The sequence below is a fragment of the Harpia harpyja genome, chromosome 5 (assembly GCF_026419915.1).
Source record: "Harpia harpyja isolate bHarHar1 chromosome 5, bHarHar1 primary haplotype, whole genome shotgun sequence".
NCBI lineage: Eukaryota > Metazoa > Chordata > Aves > Accipitriformes > Accipitridae > Harpia > Harpia harpyja.
In genome coordinates, this window is record NC_068944.1 from 42,628,534 (window position 1) to 42,648,702 (window position 20,169).

The 20,169-nt window shown below is 45.5% G+C and overlaps 1 protein-coding gene across 1 annotated transcript in view; it reads right to left on the reverse strand.

The window, feature by feature from the left end:
• SLCO5A1 (solute carrier organic anion transporter family member 5A1) overlaps positions 1-19,861 on the reverse strand; it is a 75,450-nt gene extending 55,589 nt beyond the window's left edge. The window contains exon 1 of the mRNA XM_052787469.1: positions 17,671-19,861. Coding sequence (XP_052643429.1) covers positions 17,671-18,670 — 1,000 coding nt within the window. The 5' untranslated portion in view covers positions 18,671-19,861. The remainder of the gene's footprint in view (positions 1-17,670) is intronic.
• Positions 19,862-20,169: the final 308 nt, after the last annotated feature.

A 20,169-nucleotide genomic window follows, 5' to 3' on the forward strand; every position in this document is an offset into this window, starting at 1 on the left:
AAATCATACTTGCTTCTAACAAACTCCATAAATAAAAATACAATCTACAATAAAACATTTGCCTTAAGAACAAAAATATCTCTGGTTATCGCATTCCCTTGAACTAAAAATGTTATGTAAATTATTTATAAATTAATATAACATGCTTAGTTCCATATTTTTGTATCATTACACCAATAATTAGATTTGACACATTCCTATCCCTAATCTAAATTGCACATCTATAACAAATTTTAAAAAACATCCAAAGATGACAAGTCTACTTCTGCCATCAGTGCTGACACTACACTCAGACCACAAATGGCCCAGACGAAACAGAGTAAGTTAAAAAAGGGTCTTTGCAGAACTTCTGAGAAATGCAGACCTTCATCTACCGTAACCTCTTATACAGGTAAAGTTCTTCGCCTGTTTTATAAAGTATACAATGGTAACACTCATACACAGAATACAGGAATCAAACATAGCACAGTAAATTCAACTTTGAGATACCTCTTGCCGTAACTTTCTCCGCTCCTCAATCAAGCTCACCCATTGCATCACTGAGGTCACTCTGTGTTATACTGGAGTGACACACCCTTGTCTAGAAGCCGATTCTAAGCCGCAAAACTGCGTAAACCCTTGTCAAACACATCATGGCTGCTCCATTTGTTTTCCCAAACAGCACAGCTACTACTACTTTGCTCACTGCTTTGTAAGTGCTTTGTGGAGATTTTCTGAGCCGGAGACGTACTTACAGAACCAAGACTCTTGCTGGATCAAGCGCAGTTGAATCGCCATCTGCTAACTCATATAATAAACCACTCAGGCAAATGTTTCTTTCAAAACAGACAAACGATAGTAACACAGCATTATGCATTTCAAACACTAAAACTGTTGGGAAAAACTTAGCAACTAAAAGATCAAAACACTGCAGTGACACCACCACCAGCAGAGATATGGCAGCAGAATCAGACATTTGTTCTTAGCAAATATAGCTGAATAACCAAACTAAAATGTTACTTCTCAGTTTCACACGTGTGAAACAATGTGTAGAAAACTCTAACAGCATGCATCTCCTTTTCCAGAGGAGGAACAATTCAGAGGTACCACACCAGGCTCTTATCTTTGGGATATTTAGCACACGGCTGATGGACACTGCCTTCCCTAGCTGTTTTTATGAATCCATCCTTTCATTTTAGTTGTACCTTTCTAAGTGTCCAGAAAGAAAGTCTTTTATTTATCAGAGTATTTTTTTGTTTGTTTGTTTTTAGTTTTCATATAATCACAGGAAATATGTAATGTTTCAATCATAGAAGAACTGGCTCAGGAGACGAAGTAAAAACAAACTATTTGCATAGGCCAAAAAAAGAAAACAAAAAAGAAAAGTTTAGATCACACTGTGTTCTCCTTCACATTGATGTGATACAGAAAAAAAAAATCCACAGAAGTCAATGAAATGTCTTCAGATTATCACAGGAAGAAACAAAATTAGCAAATAGCTTTCTCTCCTTATTGCCCAGCTTCGGGAATATCCTGAAGACTCACGGGTGTAAAATCGGAGCACTGATTTGGGAAACAACTATTTACCACCTAGTTATTCAGTAAGTTCACCTGAGTCATAAATTTTATGTGCTATCTTTACTGTTGATACTTTATTCCACTCAAAACAAAAGAAAAATAGAAGGCTTTTCTTTCTGTAGAGATTTTGTTTTAGGAAACAAACATTTGCAACAATTCTAAAATATCATAGCTATTACTATTGACTGGTCTGTTTAACTTCCTCTCCAAAGTCCTCCACTAGGATGGCATCACTGCACAGCCTTCCCGGAGGTCCTCCTGCTCGTCACCGATACAACAGTTCTCCTGTGCCTCAGGCTGAGGCTGTCATCACTCAATTAATGCAACTTCAGGTATCTATGGCTAGGAAAAATGTAAAGGAAGGCTAAACAATCAAGTTTTAATCTTAAAGAATGGAAGCTATTCCCCCTCTTGCAATTTAAATAAATAAATAAATACAATACAATAAAACCAAGCCAAAAGCACATGCATAAATTTTCACAGCTAGCCCTGTTACGCTGGAGATACTGATCTCTGCAGAGACCCATTAACTTTGTTTATAAGAGGAAAGAGAAAAGTCAGGCTTGAAAACAAGCCCTTCCCAACTGGGGGGGTTCGACAGAGGTTCTCTTTGGCACTGGTGTGTGGTGGTGTCCTGCCTTGTGCTTTCACACAACTTTACCAGCTTACATTTCTGCAGGATCACCTACTTCCACTTATTGCCACTTCTAAAAAATATAATATATTACTGTATCTTCTCTACCTTCCTATTTTATTAATTTTTAAATGAAAATTCTTTGACCTTCCATTGTAAGAATAATATATTCAGAATCAAAAGAAATACCTCATTAGGCTGTAACATCCATCTCCCTATGTGCTACCCAGTGAAAGGACAGCCCTTAATCTCAAAGGTTATTCTACGCTTTCTTTTTTTTTTTTAGATCAGGTTCATCATCGCAGTATCCGAAAGCAGATTACGGTATGGACACTTCAGCATGAATTTCATTTCTTCTGGTTTTCAGAAACGAAAATGAAATGTTTCAGGTAAGGGAGAACAAAGTAAGTTTGGCAGCATCCTGGGGAGATGTCTGCTTGTCTGTGCAAGATGCTGGAAGAAAAACTCCTCCTGCAAAGGAAGGAAAGAGAGTATGTCTATTATGGGGGGGGGGTGATAAATCTCTATCATCTTTTTTTTCATTTATCATTTTATCATTTATTTTCAACATCCAATATTGCATAAAACCAAATAGGTTTTTTATTTGGCTGCTATTCTACACAAGCACCACATTAATGAATAATGTATTGCTATTAATTACAATATTACCTTGAAAATTTGTATTTACAAGTGTGCAAGAAGCATATCAATGGATAATGTACTGTGACCTACAGTGTGGGAGCTTCAAACATTCGCAGCAATAGAGGGAAAACCCTGCAGAGAAAATATTCCACTGAAAGATGTGCAATAAGGAAGTCATCATTCCAACTATAATATTAAAGAAAAATCCTCTCTTCCAAAACACTGAAAATACACGAGCTATTCTCATTTCAAGAAAGTCTATGACTAAAGGAGTGAAACTTTTCAGGCAGTTGTTAAAAATTCAGATGCTTGTTGCCGCTGCCTCTTTTCAGGCTGCCAAAGAAACCACTGCAGGCAGCCAGCCTGCGTTTCAGCCGCCACGCGTGGTTTCACCCGTGTGCCTGTGAGCTGCTGCCCCGGGTGATCCTGAGAGTCACCCGCTCCCCAGTGTCCCGGCTGTCCCACTCCCACCCGCTCCCCGAGTGCCATGGCTATCCCCCTCCTTCCCATGAGGGCCGGCAGCCGTGGGCAAGCTACGGGAGGGAGCTGATGCGGGATGAACCTGGCCCTGCCAGTGGTGGTGAGGGAGTTTCTGTCAGAGCAGCCAGGAGGTCTGATCCACGCCGTAGTCACAAAATCCTCGAAACCAGGGCCAGGGAAGCAGCAGCAGCGCTCGCCCACAGCGAAGGGAAAGGAGCGGTGCGGTGGAAGACCTCCCTCCAGGCCGCACGCCACGCCAACGCAAAAACACATCTGCTGGCTGACAAAAACTAAGGGACAGCCATCAGTGAAAACGGCCTCCAGATCCAATTCAAGTTAACACTAACTCTTTTTTTTTGCATTATATTAACAGCATATCAATGCTATTAAGGGTATCCAGAAGCCTGCAATTCAGAATTCAACGCCGTATATTCATTTACCAGACCTGTAAGCTATGACCACGGTACTAACAAATTCAGCTGGAGAGTCCCAGAAGACTAAGGAAATGAAGTGCTATACACTTAAAAATCCATCAAAATAGGAAAATCCAAATGCTTTTGTTCAGCTTTTTTCTTGTGACATAAATAATCAATAAACATTGTGACTCTAATCCAGTACTTTTGATTTATTTGATTTATTCCTTGGAGAAAGTATGGACTAATTACCTTGATATGTAACTCTTGGACCATACAGTAATGTGCAGTAAGAATACTTCAATCACACAATACCTGCAAAATCTGATTACATGTAGTAACAGGCAATCAGCACAATACAAAGTATTAAATGCAATGTGATACAGAAGCTTGCTCCCAAAATGAAACAATAAAGCTGTTTGTACAGACAACCATCAGTAGAACAGGTGACATAGGGTTACCTAAACACAGGCAATCTCTAAACAAAAAAGACTGTGGTTGGCCCCTTACAGCTGTCCAAATTGTCTGTGATTACAAGTACACCTCAAACTGGATTATATTAGTGCTCCTGCACAAAGAGTAAATCATCATAGAGATCATCCTTTTATTAACGCACACTGCTGAAACCCATCAGGGAAACATTTTACAAAATGTCAACAAGTAAGCCTGAAGCCACAGAGCTGATATTCTCAGTGGGACCAAACGGAAAAATTCATACTCTCCAGCCTACTGGAGTCTAAATATGTCTTGAACAGTGTACTGGATGAAAACAGGAGCAAGAGGAGTTACACAGAGAGAGTGGTCTTCAAACGAAATGGGACATTACTTGTATTTTCCACCCAAGAATGAAGGGAAGTTAAAATAAATAATAAGAATTGAGAATTAAAGAGCAAAAATGCATCTCAAGATGTCAAGCTATGCAAATAACTATATACTGATGGCTAAACATTTTTCCATCAAAAGTACTTTTGCCATCAAACTCAGATTAATAAAAATGATACCTGTTCCCCAACTGGTTTCACAACGGAAAAGAAACCCTGGGTTTTTTTTCCTTAATTGGTTTGGTGACTTGAGAAATGTTTAATAGAAGACATGCATTTTCATTATTTCAGATTACTTGAATAAATTTGGTACAAAAATCTCAAGAGGACTTGTTATCTCTTTAAAAATGAAAAAGCTTTAGAGATCTCATCCTGCTCCCACTCAATATCAGGTGTACCTCTTTATCTTCAGGAGGAATAAGAGTGTGCCATAGTTAGTTGTGATTTATTAACTTTTCAGGAAAGCTTTTCTGAATCTAATGTTCATTAGATGCATGACTTGAGAACCACAAGACCAAGGCAGCAGTAACCCATCATGACTCTGGCCTCCATAAGCACAAAAGCATTAGTATTAATTAAACGCCTCCAGACCTTCCTTTCTGCTCTGACTGCGCTTGCTCTAGAGCTAATTGCTTCTCTCCTCCAGCACACGCTTATGGTGCCTGCCCTGCTGCACAGCAGCCAACTTCATGTTTTCTAAATGGGATGAACAGCCTGCAGACAGTAACTCTGATTGCTTCAGATCTTTTCAGGGTGCCTCGTAAGACAGTTGAAATGTTTTATGCAGACTACGTGATCTTAGTTTTTCTTCATCTGAATTTTTCATATTAGGAAATGAGCTGAATTATAAAACTCAAAATCTCCTTGGCCTTTCTAAAGCAACTGCAGCAATTAGAAAGATTAATAGAAAGGTCTTGATTGCAGCTGACATTACAATTGTGAAACATTAACATTTCCAGCTGGAGAGAAGGACTTAGTTAATATAAAGATTAAGAAGTACTAAAGAATCTAGGAGATACAAATGACAAATATGTTTGTCAAAAAACCAGCTCTGAACCGATGACACTGACTTGTGCTCTATTACTACTTGCTTCACAATCCCACGTAAGAGGATTACTGTCTATTTTGGCACTATGTATAACAACAGTATACAGCACATCACTAAGGGGTTGTACAGAGGCTGCCTCGTATCATCACACCCGCACATATATTCTTCAAGTCAAATCTCCCACATCAGAAGACCACCAGCTGTCAGTTCCCTGAGCTCCACACCATTTTGTTACTCAAGAAAATGAGGGTAAAAAAGCAGAAAATCAACAAGTCTTTCATTTTCAATTTAACAGGAGTGCAATACAGCCTAAATTAAGGGCAGAACTGTTGTATTATTTTTCAGTCTTCTGCATACAAAAATAACCATGCTGCTCCTTGCACTCCATATCCTGATTCAGTAGAAAAGCAGCAGACAGCAGTCCTAAGAGCATCCAGGGACTCTCTGAGACAGTCACAAGGGTTACGCTACCATCCCTTCTAATGCTATGCTACTATTTCTTCTAATATTTCTGGACAGGCCATGCAAACTGGGATTAATCCAGCACTAGAAGAGTTGCTTGGCCCAGCAGTTGTACTTTGGAGAAATCCTAATGCTCAGACCGCAAAATAACTGATCTGAGCATCTTACTAAACTAGACAAGGGAAATTCACTACATTCCTAATACACTACACCATTTTTTTCCTGTCAGGCACAATTCGAACAAAAAGCAGATGGCACATAGTGTAGGATGCCTATCTGCTAATATAAACCTCACGGCTATCAAACTCTTCTATCACGACCATTCAGTAGTCCTCTCACTGTCTGGGCCAGTTACATCTTCTCCTACAGGAAAGTTGTCAACCTTGATCCAACAGTTAGTAAAAGATTTCAGTATGCCAGCTTGGGCAAACAATGAGATGTCATTTCTCGCATACCCTGAAACTGTGACATATAATAAATCCCTTCTTTAGTCCTTGTAATACTCAAGATAGGTATAAATACACAGTACAGCTCTGAGAATTAAAACCTGGGGTTTTCTTGAAAGCATTGCATTGCTTCAGACCCATGGTAAGCTCTTCTTTTTGTAGGATTTAAATTTGGAGTGCGGGGATGCAGGGGACGATGAAGAGGGGAATAAGGATGAAGGGAAGTTAATTACAGATGTATCTGATCATAAACAGCTCACTTTTACCTTATCCAAATACTTAAAATATTACTACTTACCCAAAGGAGTAATAGCTGCTCTAACGACATCAGTGTAGGAACTCTTAAAATTGTATTAGTTCATATATTCCTCTATTTTTCTCTGGTAAATTGAATCTCTTACCCTTATTGTAGGCTGAGAAGGCACATATGTACCCAAGTCTTCTGATTCACCAGGTTTAAAAGCTTTTTTCAATTCCTTTCCCATTAGCTGGCCTGGCAAATACTAGTCAACCAGTTTTACCTCATTTCTCATAGAAGGCTGATCTTCTTTTAATTATTACAAAGGCATGGGTGCAGTAGCCTTACCCACTCTTTATTTTGCCTTTCAAGGCGAAATGCCTCCCTACTTGCTCTGTCCTACTTGCTTCTGAGTGTCCAAAGCTAATGCAATAACTGTAAACTCAATAACACAATAAATGTCCACATCTAAGCAAAAATCAATTGCTAATAAATATCAAGTAAGGCAAGGAGCAAAAGCTAATGAGGAACAATCTTTTTTTTATACTTCTGCATAGGCTCAGTCGCAGAGGTACTCCTAAATGCAGAGGGCACTCTTTTAGAAGTGCTCATCTTCCTTCTCCCAGAGCTTCTGGAGAAGCCATGGGAGTAAACATGGATACCATTGCCTACTTTGCTTCTGCAGCCAAAGCAATTCATACTGGCCAGCTATATCTTTGCCATTATAATCACTGTCCCATTAAAATATTCAGTCACTGAGGTCAATGAATATACAGAGCTTCCACATATCAGAAGAGTGCTATTGCTACTTAGGAACTATAATTTACAGTACAGCTCTTCCTTCAAGCATTAATTCAGTCCTCAGCTATGCTTTTGAAAAATTATTTACAGTATGGCATTACATTACAGTGATGTAGCGCTGAGTTCAGAGCCTTTTTACTCTCCTTGTGTAAGAGGACTAATATTCCTCCAATAACACAATGCAGGTGTGGTAACAAACTAACACCTACTTGTTTCAGACAACCCCAAAATCCCACTTCCTTCCCTCAGGCATGCTATTAGCAGAAGAAATATAGTTTTCTGAAATTCCTATTTTAGGGCAATTATATAACTTAGCAGATAAATGCCTGAATTTGTGTGCATCAGCACTACCATATTGCAGACTCAAAAGCTCATGTTTTATCTATATTCCCCCACGACTATAAAATTTCCCTAGGGATACCCTCACTATTTCTGTCACTAGACAGCTGTATTAAATCAAGTTGATACAAATCGCCCATCACGTTTACAGCAATTACAGACTCTAATATTACGTAGTGGTCTTCTGTGAATTTTTTACTTTTTGAAATGGGAGGGTTATTACTGAAGCTGTTTGTACTCCAGAGGGTTACACACTCTATCAAACCTCTTTTTCACTCACTGGGATGAAGTAAAAAATGGAAACATAAATTCAGATTAAAAATCATGAAGTGGCAAACTATTTTGTTATTATGTTTTTTAAACTCCGGTTACTGAAATGGCAGGGATCAATGAATGGCGTGGAGAGCCATGTTGGGCAAAAGTGGGAAATGCAGGGCAAGGGGGAAGAAAAGCATGGGCAGAAGCAAAGCTTCTCTGTTCTCTCCATCTCCAAAACGCCCTGGCCTTGCCAGGGGCTTTCCTGGGCTCCACAGACACTTACAGCAGCATCTTCAGCCCTTCCCATGGACTCCACCTCAAAGTGGCCCCAGCAGGTGCCCCCGGGCCCAGAGCCCCTTCTGGCTCTGCCCCCGCCACCTCAGACTGCACCGAAGAGGCACTGCCCGTCCCACACCGCTGGCACTAAACTTCCCCTTCTCCTTCACCTTTCCCCGTTTTTCTTCAGCTGAAAAATCCCACCTAACCAGCAACCTCAGGGTATTCTGCTCATGAATTTTACATGGTTTTGACCTCTGAGCCTATGAGCTGATTCCTTTGGGACCTTTGATGGAAAAGGCAGTGTTTTCAGTTGTCTTACACATCGCAAAACCTATTGAGTCAACAGCTCAGCTGAATACAGCAATTTCTCTTTAAGTACAGGGAAAGCTTAACACACAGCAACATCAGATAGTATCTTACAGAGTATTTCCTTTAGATATTTTTAGACGTAAATGAGGCTTGCTTGACACATTCTGTTTGAGTAATTACAGGTTAGCAGCCACCACAGCAAGCTCACAACTATTTCCCTATCTACTTTGGTTTATCTACAAAAACACATTACTTAAAATTACTTCTGGGGAGGTCAGGTATTCAGATTTTAATCTAACCAGGGACTGAAAAAAAAAAGAGAAGCGGGAACCAAAGTGTGATTGAGAGCACTTGACTTAAGGAGCACACCGGCACGCTTGAGTGCCTATATGACACCTGAAGTCAACTGCTGTGAACAAATCTGTGACAAACACTGGAGTAAACTCCAGCTTGAGTATGAAACAGCAAATCAGAAGATATCAGAAGATACACTCAGCCTATATATGGATTATCTGAAATATTCTGACTCTAGAGGATAGCTTAATTAATCCAAAAAGGAAAGGATACGACCACGGGAGAATCCATCCAGGATCTACTTTTTACCATTTAGAAGAGGCTGATAGAAAACAGACAGATAAATATGTAAAGTAGTTGCTCATTTACAAAAGCTTACTAAATTCAAACAACTGAAGAGCTGGTAGCTGGTTTCAGAGCAGCACTGGATTTTTAAGAAAATCAATGCTGAGACACTCTTGAGGCTTTCATTCTAATGCTGTAAGCACTAAAGATAAAAGGCGCAGAGGGTAACCATCAGATAGAGGTCCTACTGTGTATGGTGCAATGCAAAGAAAGTGTTAACACCAATACATGCAAGGAAATAAATGGGAGCAGCCAAAAAATATCCCAGCAAGCTAACGAAAAGAAAGCAAGCTGCTGAAAAGAAACCTGTATTGAAAATGGAGAAGAGAATCCAAAGAGGAACACCACAGGAGCATACAATCAGCAGGCATGCAGTACTGCTTTGCACATACTTCAACTGATACGGTTGAGGTTTATTTTCGTTGAATAATTTTCACATCCACTTGTTCAAATTGCAAGTAAAAACATACATGTTTTTTTCTGACTGCAGCTCCTCCAAACTCACCATAAAATGTAATTCATACCAGAGTACGATGTTTTTCACTGGTGTAATTTGCCTTTGCTGCCAAGTAAGCTGTTTACCTACATGAGAATTACTGCTTTCAGATTAGACTATCGGATCCAATGGCAGCATAAAATAGCACTCAAGTTTCTGTGTTCACGCTTCCCAATTTCTCAGGTAAGAACAAATTCTCTGTGGCAGAAGAGAAGGGAAGAGGGAAGACCCGGCTTTGTTACCTCTCCCATTAACGCCATTCAGTGTGTCTAAATTTCTGGCCTTGTGACAGCACAACAGATGCCCAAACTCCCAACTGTTCAGCAGCAAAGCAGGACACAGCCCATACTTCTTCGTGCTGACGGATGTTGACTTATTCTTTCCCATCACGGGAAACGTCCTATTTTTTCTGGGCACTTGGAAGGAGTTGGGGTACAGATCCAGCTGACTCAAGTGAAATCAGCATGCACACTGCAGAGTTGTCTGCTGTCATAACTTTGCTAGCTCCAGCCCATGTGACCAAATAGTCCAACTGAGCCCTGCTAAAAGCACCACGGTGCTCAAATAAGAGCATGGACACCAGGACTCAGAAGGCCAACAGAGTTGTTTGCTCCTTGTGCAGAGCCCTCACTTCTAGAGGTTCCCCGGGGGAAAACATTTCCCTCTTCTGACTGTGCCCTTCAGTGCCTTCAGATTACAGCCCTAACGACTCCCAGCATCCCACATAGCTGCTGAGGGGGGCTGCAGAGGCACCCTTGGACTTGGAGCTGAAATTTTCATGGCTCTGGCAACGATTCACAGGAAGGCAGGTGATCGGTTCGCCCTGCCCTCAGAGTCCATGTGGCACCACCCCATCCATCAGCAGCGCGAGACAGAGCTAACACTTACTTTGACCCCTATAGTCAACAGAGGCAACAACTGCCAGAGGGGATCAGTTGAAGTACCTGCCGTTTTTGCATGGTAACTTCTCAACTGTTTTCAAAAGAAATGGGAAAGGCATGTAAAAACAACAAAAAAAGGAAAACTGAGTTCATGCTTCCTGAGTAACAAGGGTTTTAAAAGTGCGCTCAGGGTGAAAAAGACTTAAAATAGGACTAAAAAGAGAGCATGAGACTAAAGAGTCTAATATGATTGAGTTACTTTTCTGCTCTTTTAAAATCCATGGATGAAATTCATTCACCTACTTTAAAAATCAGAATTCTTAGATGCTGGCCTTCAGGATGAAACAGCAGGTCGAGCCTCATTTATATAATTGCCCGTGTTCCCTGCACAGCCAAGACAGAAACCTCTGTGTCCTTGAATGATGGTAGAGAGAAATCCGGTCTCCTCTCCTTTGACTGCATAAGCACTTTCACAGCGATTAAGTCCTCCCAGGTGAGGCGGCCACTGAATGGAAGTTAAGGGAAAATGCATGAAACACAAAGCATCTCTAATCCACTTGCAACAGGAGTAGTTACGGTGACCCTTTACAAAACAGTCAGGGTATCCAGCAGACAGCTAAAGTTTCCAGCCCCGGGGTAATCAGACACTAGATCCCAAGCCTTCAGTTCCTGGGAGAAGGTACAAACAAGCTGTTACTTAAAGGCCACTTTCACATCTAAGGTTCCAAGCTTCTCCAGGGACCGCAGCAGGTTCAGACACTTGTCTGCCCAAACCAGCCCTGCCGCAGAGCTTACCAGAGAAGAAAGGAGCTGCTCTCCAAGAAAACACCATTCCCAAGCTTGAGCAGGTGAAAAGGGCACTGTCAGCCTCAGAAACAAAATGCCAAACATTTTGACAAATGCTAAGCAAGGAAAACAACTGGGCCTGGGACTTCAGTGAGTTCTAGACCCCTGGATCCAACCCAGTTTTAATCCTTTAATATAAAAGGAAAGAGAGAATCAGGGGAGTATGTGCATCTCTGCTTGCTCCAAAGAAGGGCAAAGCACATTTTGTCAGTTACTTCAAGCGATGCTTTGTCAATACAGCTGCTTGTGAACAACGACATAGCTCATGGCAAGGACACAAGGGGAGAGATGCAGAAAGCATCCCTAAGGGGCATGACACTGGCAAGGCAAGTGAAGGTATATCACTCGTGACATTAAATCCCACAGGCAGAAAACTTCAGAGGAAAGGCTGTCCCCACCTTTCACTGAACTCCTTGTACGCACACACTGCTTACATAGACGCAGAACTCCACCTTCTCTAAATGCCTAAGAAAATGATATCTAGGATTACCCTATGAAAAAAAAACCCATATCGGTCCACCTATGGAGCAGGAGACTAAAGTGGAGAAGAAAAAATTTACCTTTCTCTTTCCTCAGCTATAGGAAAGGGCAATAAAACTGCACAGTGCTACTTCAAATAATTACTAGGAACCGTGCCTGCTGCCTGGTCAGCGTTTTAACAAAAAAGATGTTACAGAAATGCCAGAGAAGCACAATACTGAACCCTCTGAGTGCTAAATCATCCGTGTGGGGAAAACAGTATAATCCATATGGACAAACAGACCTGCAGTCACTTCACCTGCACCCCAAGATGCTCTCTACACCCAGCAGAGAGCACAGTACGCTCAGCCTGCAGCTAGCTCTGCTCGGCTGAGTGTGCAAACAAAGCAAGCACGTGTTTGTACAAAAAGATTGCCAACGGGCCAAGTCTTAGTGTTAGCCTATGCATAAACCAAGATGTGGCTTTCACTCAGACAAACTAAAATCCTGTATTTGAGGAATAAGCTGAGCACACTGCTCTTTTACAAGGGAAATACAGCAAGCAATAAAAAATGCTGGTGAACAGGCCCTTTTGCTTCAATTTTTGATTCATGAAGTCCTGCTTCCTCACAGGCAAGGTACTATGTCTGCAGGGTTTACCAACTACAGGGATCAATGCTGAGAAAACCCTGTAGCAAACTAGCCTTTTCGGGTATCGGGTAGCAGGAAGTGCTTTCAATGTAAACCACAAGTGGTCATAGGCTGAATGATGACACTAAAATGAAATGCTGGTCAGCCGTTTCACGGCTTCCAGATGGTCCCTCCTGTTCAGCTAGAAAGTTGATCCTGCCTTGGAAAACCTCAGTGATCTTGCAGCATCCATATAGAGGACCTGATGCCCTCAGCAGGCTCCAGCTCCTGTCCCCAAGTGGCATGCATAACCCCAGAAGCGGCCAGACCAAAACGAATCAATCAAAGCAGCACAAAAATCCAGTGCTTCCTGTGCCAACATCCAGGGAACGGCATGTTATGGAGGCCCAGCTTGTTCAGCAGCTGGACTCTGCCCCGGGACCCAGCAGGCAGAGGTGGTGGGTTTCTGATGGAGTACATGAAGCTACTCCTCCTGCCCTCTCCTTCCAGGTGGGACGTGGATATAGGGGTAGATTTGACCAGAAATACAATAAATACAATTGATGTACATACATATATAGAAGCTTTGGGGAAGTCTGTAAAAGACATGAGGGGTACCCAGAGCATCCAGCTGTAAAACACTGGTAAGAAGGGGATTCCCAAGCAGAATATAGTCACAGTGAAATGGTTTACCTAATGCTAGAAACAGCAACCCACAAATGATCCTCATGAAAACAAAGCCAGAGTCCAAAATATTTTTGAAACTAGTCTAAATATTTATTCTTTTTCCAGGTTAGGAAAGGATTTTACTCCCCTGGCTGTCAAGCCATTATCTGTACCAACCCCATTTACACAGGTTTATCCAATTTTTACCTCTTATCTCATAAAAGCTTTATCCTTGCATTTTGTAATTATGGTTTGTTCCCAAAACTATGGAAAGTCTGCATGAAATTAAACTGACTTAGATCCTTTTCTCATATCATATCCTAACCAGCCTATAGCATTCTGGAAACTGAAATAAAACATCCTTAGCACAATGACTAATTCACCCACTAGTCATTTTTGGGGGTACTGGTGAAAGCCATTCCTGAATGCTAAAATATTTTCTTTAATGCAATATTTCTGTAAAACCTAATATTGCCTTTCTATGCATGAATTTTCAAAGTAAATTCCTTTTTTATTACAATACCCACTTGCAAAAGAAGCAAGATATTTTAAAATTATTCAGGCACTGTAATGCCACTAATAAAACTTCCCTTTCCAAGAGCCACAGTTAATTTCAAGGAACTGCTTTTAAAATTCATGATACAATCACAAGGTAAACTCACATTCAAAACAAACTATTGAATCCCTACAAAGAGCCCACACTGTTTAGAAAAAACACAGTGTTTTAAGCACTAGAACTTGACAAGTAGCAGAAACACCATCAAGAGTACAAAACAAGACTCATGAAGTCAGTTTGACTTCAAGTCAAATTGCAATTGATTTAATTAATTAATTAATTAATTAAAAGCAGCACCTGCACACATCAGGCAGCTGATGACAGCCATGCTACGGTACAGCTGAGCACAGAAGGGAGAGACTTTTGGAGAGGACAAAGACGACTTAGTGATTGCCCAGTTTTTACAGAAAGTGTGTAACTTCCATTTTGGATTATCTGTGATTAAGGGAGCCAGTTCTTATATTTCCTAGGGTCCTGTTACAATCACAACTTGTTTCCAAGCCTGATGTCATACATTTTCTCACAGTTAGCATCAGGGCATCAAAGTACCACCAGGTTCAAGGGGCAGGAGGACCTGGAGGTGGCACTGCCTTCACAAGGAAGAAACATCCCGCAGAAGAGTGAGCTCGCACATTGCTATGCAGGCAGCCCAAATACACATCCTTGCTTGGCACCTTTGTCCTACTAAAAATGACATACCACCTTGTAAACTGGCACCACGCCACCTTGACAGATGGACTTAAGTGTAGGCAGCCAAGAGACTATGTATAAGCATCAAATATGTTTTTTGAGAGCAGGACTTCCAGCCAGGAATGTTACAACAGCTGTCCACATTGAGCTTGCATGCCTACACTTAAGAGGATATGCTATTGCCACTCGAGCCCTGAGCTGGATTAACTTGGAAAATAAATAAAATAGCTTCCACAGCCACATAAGGTGAGTTTTTGCAGAATCAGGATTAGTGATACTCGGGGGGGGCTTTACTGACCTAATATTAGTGGGCACACTCACGGGGTTGAAGAGCTCCTCAGTTCTGCAGCTCGGTGGAACTTTATCATGTGCATCCTTGTAAACAAATGTTTCTCATCTGAACACTTTTATATTATGTTACCTTTCTTTGGAAGAAAAACATAGAATGCAATACCAGCACGATTACGAACAAACACATTAGTGGTGACCTTTCACTCTGTGTTAATACTTTTTTTTTAAATTAACTGTCCTCATGTATCTGTGTGACTGGGATCTGTTTCACCGGGCTTTCTCCTCTTTTCAAAACTTCAACTCCCATGGCCCACTCCAAGACTTTTTCTTAGCTCATGCCTACATGCATACATACATTTTACATTTTGATGTCATTTGCACAGCTTGCCCCAGTAATAAAGTCATACCGCCTTGAGAAACAGGCATTGCATAAGGCATGATGTGTGGTGGCTGGCCTGCAGAGCCATGCCCTGGCCACCTCTATTCCATCCCCGCGCCCAGCTGGGCTGCCCGCTGCCCACAAATCCCTCTCCTTCTCAAGGACATGAAACGTTCCAAACCACTGAGAAGCTCCAAAAGAACATGTTCGCTCACATCAACGTACCAAACAATGCTCTTTTTCTTTTCTTCCACGGAACTCAGCTTTTACTCCTGCCTGTCAAAAAGTCATTGGCCTAAGTCTAAAGCGAAGTAAATATTCAAACCTGAACAAGTTAAAAGTCTCCTCAGAATTTCACACTGTTTAAAAAAGATAATACCAAGATTTCCAATGGCAAGCAACATTCCTTTCAGTCCCAAGTAACTTAAAGACTGAAAGGTACATTTTACTCGATGTTTAAACATGCTTTGTGTTCATTTTAATTCTTCTCCCTGTGGATACAATAAGATCACAAGCATAAATTTTTCATGTACACTGTAGCTGCGTACCTCATCTTTACTCTTCCGAATCACTACGTATGAACTTCAACTCTACAAGGGTACCCCCAGTATAGATCAAAGCTGCCTTCAGCACCTGGCATGTACAGGGTCACACAGAGTCTTCCAACGGCTGCTGGTGTCTTTTACCTTTGTTAACTTTAAGGCTGATCTTTGCTGCAATTAAAAGTTACCTGAGTCACTTTATTACAATTTCCTGTGCTAGAAGCATTTCAGCGGTAGGCATCGTTTCTCCCGCACAGTGAGGATTTCCGACCACTGACCTTGCTTCCCCCTTTGGTGAAGACTTCTTCCTCCTCCCAAGTCGTTCATCTCTTTTACCCTTCATTCTTCACCTACATACTTTCCATTTCATTTTTTCCCATGTTTTTGAGGACTGTATGAAATCATCTACTTGCGAAAGTTTCAGCTCCCCTCTCTGCTGCTCCGAACTACAATTACTAACCTCAGCAACAAGATGCTTTGCTTTTTCATACTGCCAATAAAGTTGATTCTAGGTTAATCTAAATTTTCATACCACTTAACATTTCTCAGAGAAGAGGAAGAGAGGAAAAACACTTTGTCAAATACTTCACCCGGCAGATTAGCAATGCTGTGAAAACAATAGAAAAAACACAGATAATACCTGTCCCTCCTTCCGAAAACCAACAGTGCCTCAGGCTTTCTCAAGACACCACACATAGACTATACATGGCTTTAAAATGGTTCAGGGAACAGTCAAATTGCTGAAGAACAGGTCAAAAGGAATAAAAATACTGATCCGTATCACTACTTTTGCTTAATAAACTAATTACGCACACACACATACACACGCCCCCGAGTGTATCCCTTTCATGCATGGCTATTTTACATGGAATGATTATCTCCACGGCTATCGTAAAGCTGAAGTAAATTGAACTGCAAATGGTAATGCTGAGCATCCAAAACCTCTTGGCAGCTCTTTCAGCCCTGTAAGTGCCTCTCCTTATTTGAAAAGAATTTTAAGGAGTATGTAAGGTTCATTTCTTACAGAATCATGTAAGATACTAGTGCAAAGTCAGAGAACAGTCAATCCTCTTATGCATTACATAAACTATCAAAAATGTATGGTGTTCAGTACCATGTTCAAACTCCAAAAAAAGTTTAGTAACCAGTTACCTGAGAAACCCTTTTCTCCCATCATAAGAACGACTATCAGGAAGACCTGTCTGTACCTGCCGAAACTGCCAGATCGGACTCTCATTTTGTTGCATCCCTTGAGCTCCTGCAACCGAGCTCTTAACCCTGAAGGTTTTACTTGCTGTTTCATCAACCATTTTTTATCTGAGTTGCCAGATTCTTTAACAATGCCAGCCAAAATTCATTGCTAGTTAAATGAATGCTGGAAAAGTAAAACGAAGCATGCCAAAACCTCTCAAAGTGCTTATAAAACATTAATATTATAGATAGAGACTCTAGGCTAAAGGCATGCTGACCAAAATTTAGAAATACCTTGCTTCTGTATCAGTAAAAAGAAACTTGAAGGGGCACGGCAAACTTAAACGTTGCTTTCTGAAAAAGTCACCGGCTAAGGCCAAGTGCCGAAAAGCGTTAGAGAAGCCGACCTTCTGTGCCGTCCCGTTCCCCGTGCAGGAGGGTGTGAGTACAGCCACTTTTACGCACGCTACCTCAGCTTCACCAGTTACTGCTGTTCACCACTCCACAAAACATTTTAAAATCGGAAAGTGTGGCAATTTTACTTCAAAAGTTCACTTCAGAAGGAAAGCTTAGCACAAGTGTTTTTCGGAAGGAACAGGGCAGAAGTACCTGTAACTGGTCCCTCAGAGAGACCTGGGGTTCAGCCTTCAAAGCACCCTGGTACTTTGATGCCTTACCTAGGTAAAGCGAGGCGTTTTCTTTCTTGACATTGTCATCTAGGTAGGTTGGTCCCAAGGTATAGATGGGTGTCGAGCCCATGCCAATGAGGATTTGGGCACAAATGAATAAAGCTACGTACAGAGAGTGGTCGTTTCCGCCGGAGTCCTTGACACAAGCCGGCGAGTCCCACTGCTCTTTGGCAGTGCCATTGCCAGTCACGCACAAGCCCTCGTTACTGACGGAGGAGTTCAATTCCTGGATCTGGTACGGCGGCGAGATGAAATGAGGTAAGGAGAAGAGCGCAGCTCCTAGGGCGATGAAAAACCCCCCTACAGCCAGCCAGAGTGGCCTCCGTCCGCGCCCCCCGAAGTAGCTGATGAAGACCACCACCACCAGGCTCCCGATGTCGAAGCAGCTGACCAGCAGCCCCGACTCGGAGCTCTTGAGGCTGTATCTCCGCTCGATGGTGGTGATGACGCTGCTCAGGTACCCGGAGACCATGAGGGACTGGATGAAGGTCAGGAAGCACATGCACACCAAGAAGAAGCGCGAGTCCGCCAGCACGGCCCGCAGGCACGCTCTGCCCGGGGGGCCCGCCAGCAGCAGCAGCGGCGGCCGCGGCGGCGGCTGCGGCGGCGGGGGGCCCGGGGACACCCCTCGGCCGGGCGTCGCCGCCGCCTGGCCGCGCTCCGTCCTCCGGGGTAAGTTCCCGCTGCCGCCGGCGGCGACGGCAGGGGGCCGGCCAGCGCCGCCTGCGGCGGCGCCCCCGCCCCGGTCGTCCTCGGGAGCCGCTCCCGCGGCGGGGCTCGGCGGGGCGCCGCCGCCGCCGCCGCCGCCGCCGCCGCCGCCCCCCCCGGCCGCCAGGGGGGAGCCGAGCGCGGCCCCGCGGCCCCGCGGCGCCGCCCCGCCGAGCGCGGGCAGGCTGCGGCACCGCGGCGCCTCCGCCCGGCCCCCCGCCGCCGCCGCCGGCCGCTCCGCCCCGGGGCGCCGCGGCGCCGGGGTCCCCGCCGAGGCCATGCTGGGTCCGGCCGCGGCCTCAGAGGAGCCCGGCCGGCTCCATCGCCGCCGTGCGTCGAGCGCGCTGAGGGGCCCGGCGGGAGCGCAGCATAGCGGGGAGGGGAGGAGGGAGGGGAGGGGGGTGGCCCTAGCCGCGGCCGCCGGCCGCCCCGCCGCACGTGTCAGCCTGAGTCCTTTGTGGCTCCATCCTCCCTCCGTCTCGCTCGAGGGGCCGCCCGCCCGCCGGGGCGCCCCCGCTGCCGGCGGCTCCTGCTTCCCGCCGCAGCATGCCCGCGGCGCCGCGCTCAGCAGCCGCCCGCCGGGGCCCCGCGGCCAGCCCGCCCGCCGCGGGGGAGCGCCGCCCGCCGCCGCTCCGCCGCCCGCATCCTTCTCGCTCCGCGCCGCCGACGCCGGTGACAGAGCTCCGGAGGGGTGCTGCCGATCTGCGGGGCGGAGAGCAAGCACGGGAGGTCAGCGGCGCCGAGCCCCAGCGCCCCCCCCCCCCCCTCCCCGGCCTCTGCCCGCCCGACCCCGGGGTCTGCCTTGAGCTCGGGGAAGCGCCCGCCGCCCCCACGGGAGGCGGGGGGGTGCGGGGGGTCGCGGGAGCGCCCCGGGGGCCGCGACCTTGGGGACAGCACATGGATTTACGTAAGAGCAGGGGCGGACATACACGTCCGCGGGCCTCGGCCGGAGCGCGACCCTTTTATTTGGCGCCGGATGCGACAGCCAAAGGTCACCGTGCCAAGCCTTTTATTTTCCAGCCTAAAAATAAACACGCTGAAATAAATACTCCGCTACAACTCGGCGGCCCGGGGAGCGGCAGCGGGCGGTGGAGGGGAACAAAGCCGATGCCGGGGCAGCGGCGTCGGGCACCCCGGGAGCCGGCACCCCGGCGCCGACCTCGCCGCCCCAGCTCGCCCGGGCGCCCCCCGTGCCCGCGGAGACGCGGGACCGCCGAGCAACGAGCGGTGCCCAGCCCAGCCCTGCCTACCCCTGCAGCGAAACACGCGTTTTGCCTCCTTTGTCCGCTTTTGTCTCCCCGCCGCCGCCTGCTCGGTGCGGCGGCGCGGAGGGGCGGGGGGGAGTAGCGGCAGCCCGGGCAACGGCGGCCCAGCGGCGGCTCTCCCCCCGCGCCCGGAGGGTGGGCAGCGGGCAGGGCGGGGGAGCCGGCGGGGCGCACCGGGCGCCCTACTCCCGGCCGCCGCGGAGAAGAAAGACGGGGGGGGGGGGGGGTGTGCTACTCACCGTGCCTGCGGCGGGGGGGGGAGGGGCGGCCGGCGGCCGAGCCGGGGAGCCAGCCGGGCCCTGCGCCCCCGCCCCGCCTGTCACCCAACGCCCGGTCCCCCTCGGCCGCCTCCGCCTCCCCGGGCGGCGCGGCCGAGCGCAGGCGCGCCCGCCGCCGCCCGCCGCCGCCTGCGGGCCGGGCGATGCCGCCTGGCACTCGCGTCCCTTCCGACCTCCCTGAGCCGGGAGCGGGTCCCGGGGCCCCCGCGACCTGCAGCGGCAGGGCTGAGCGGCAG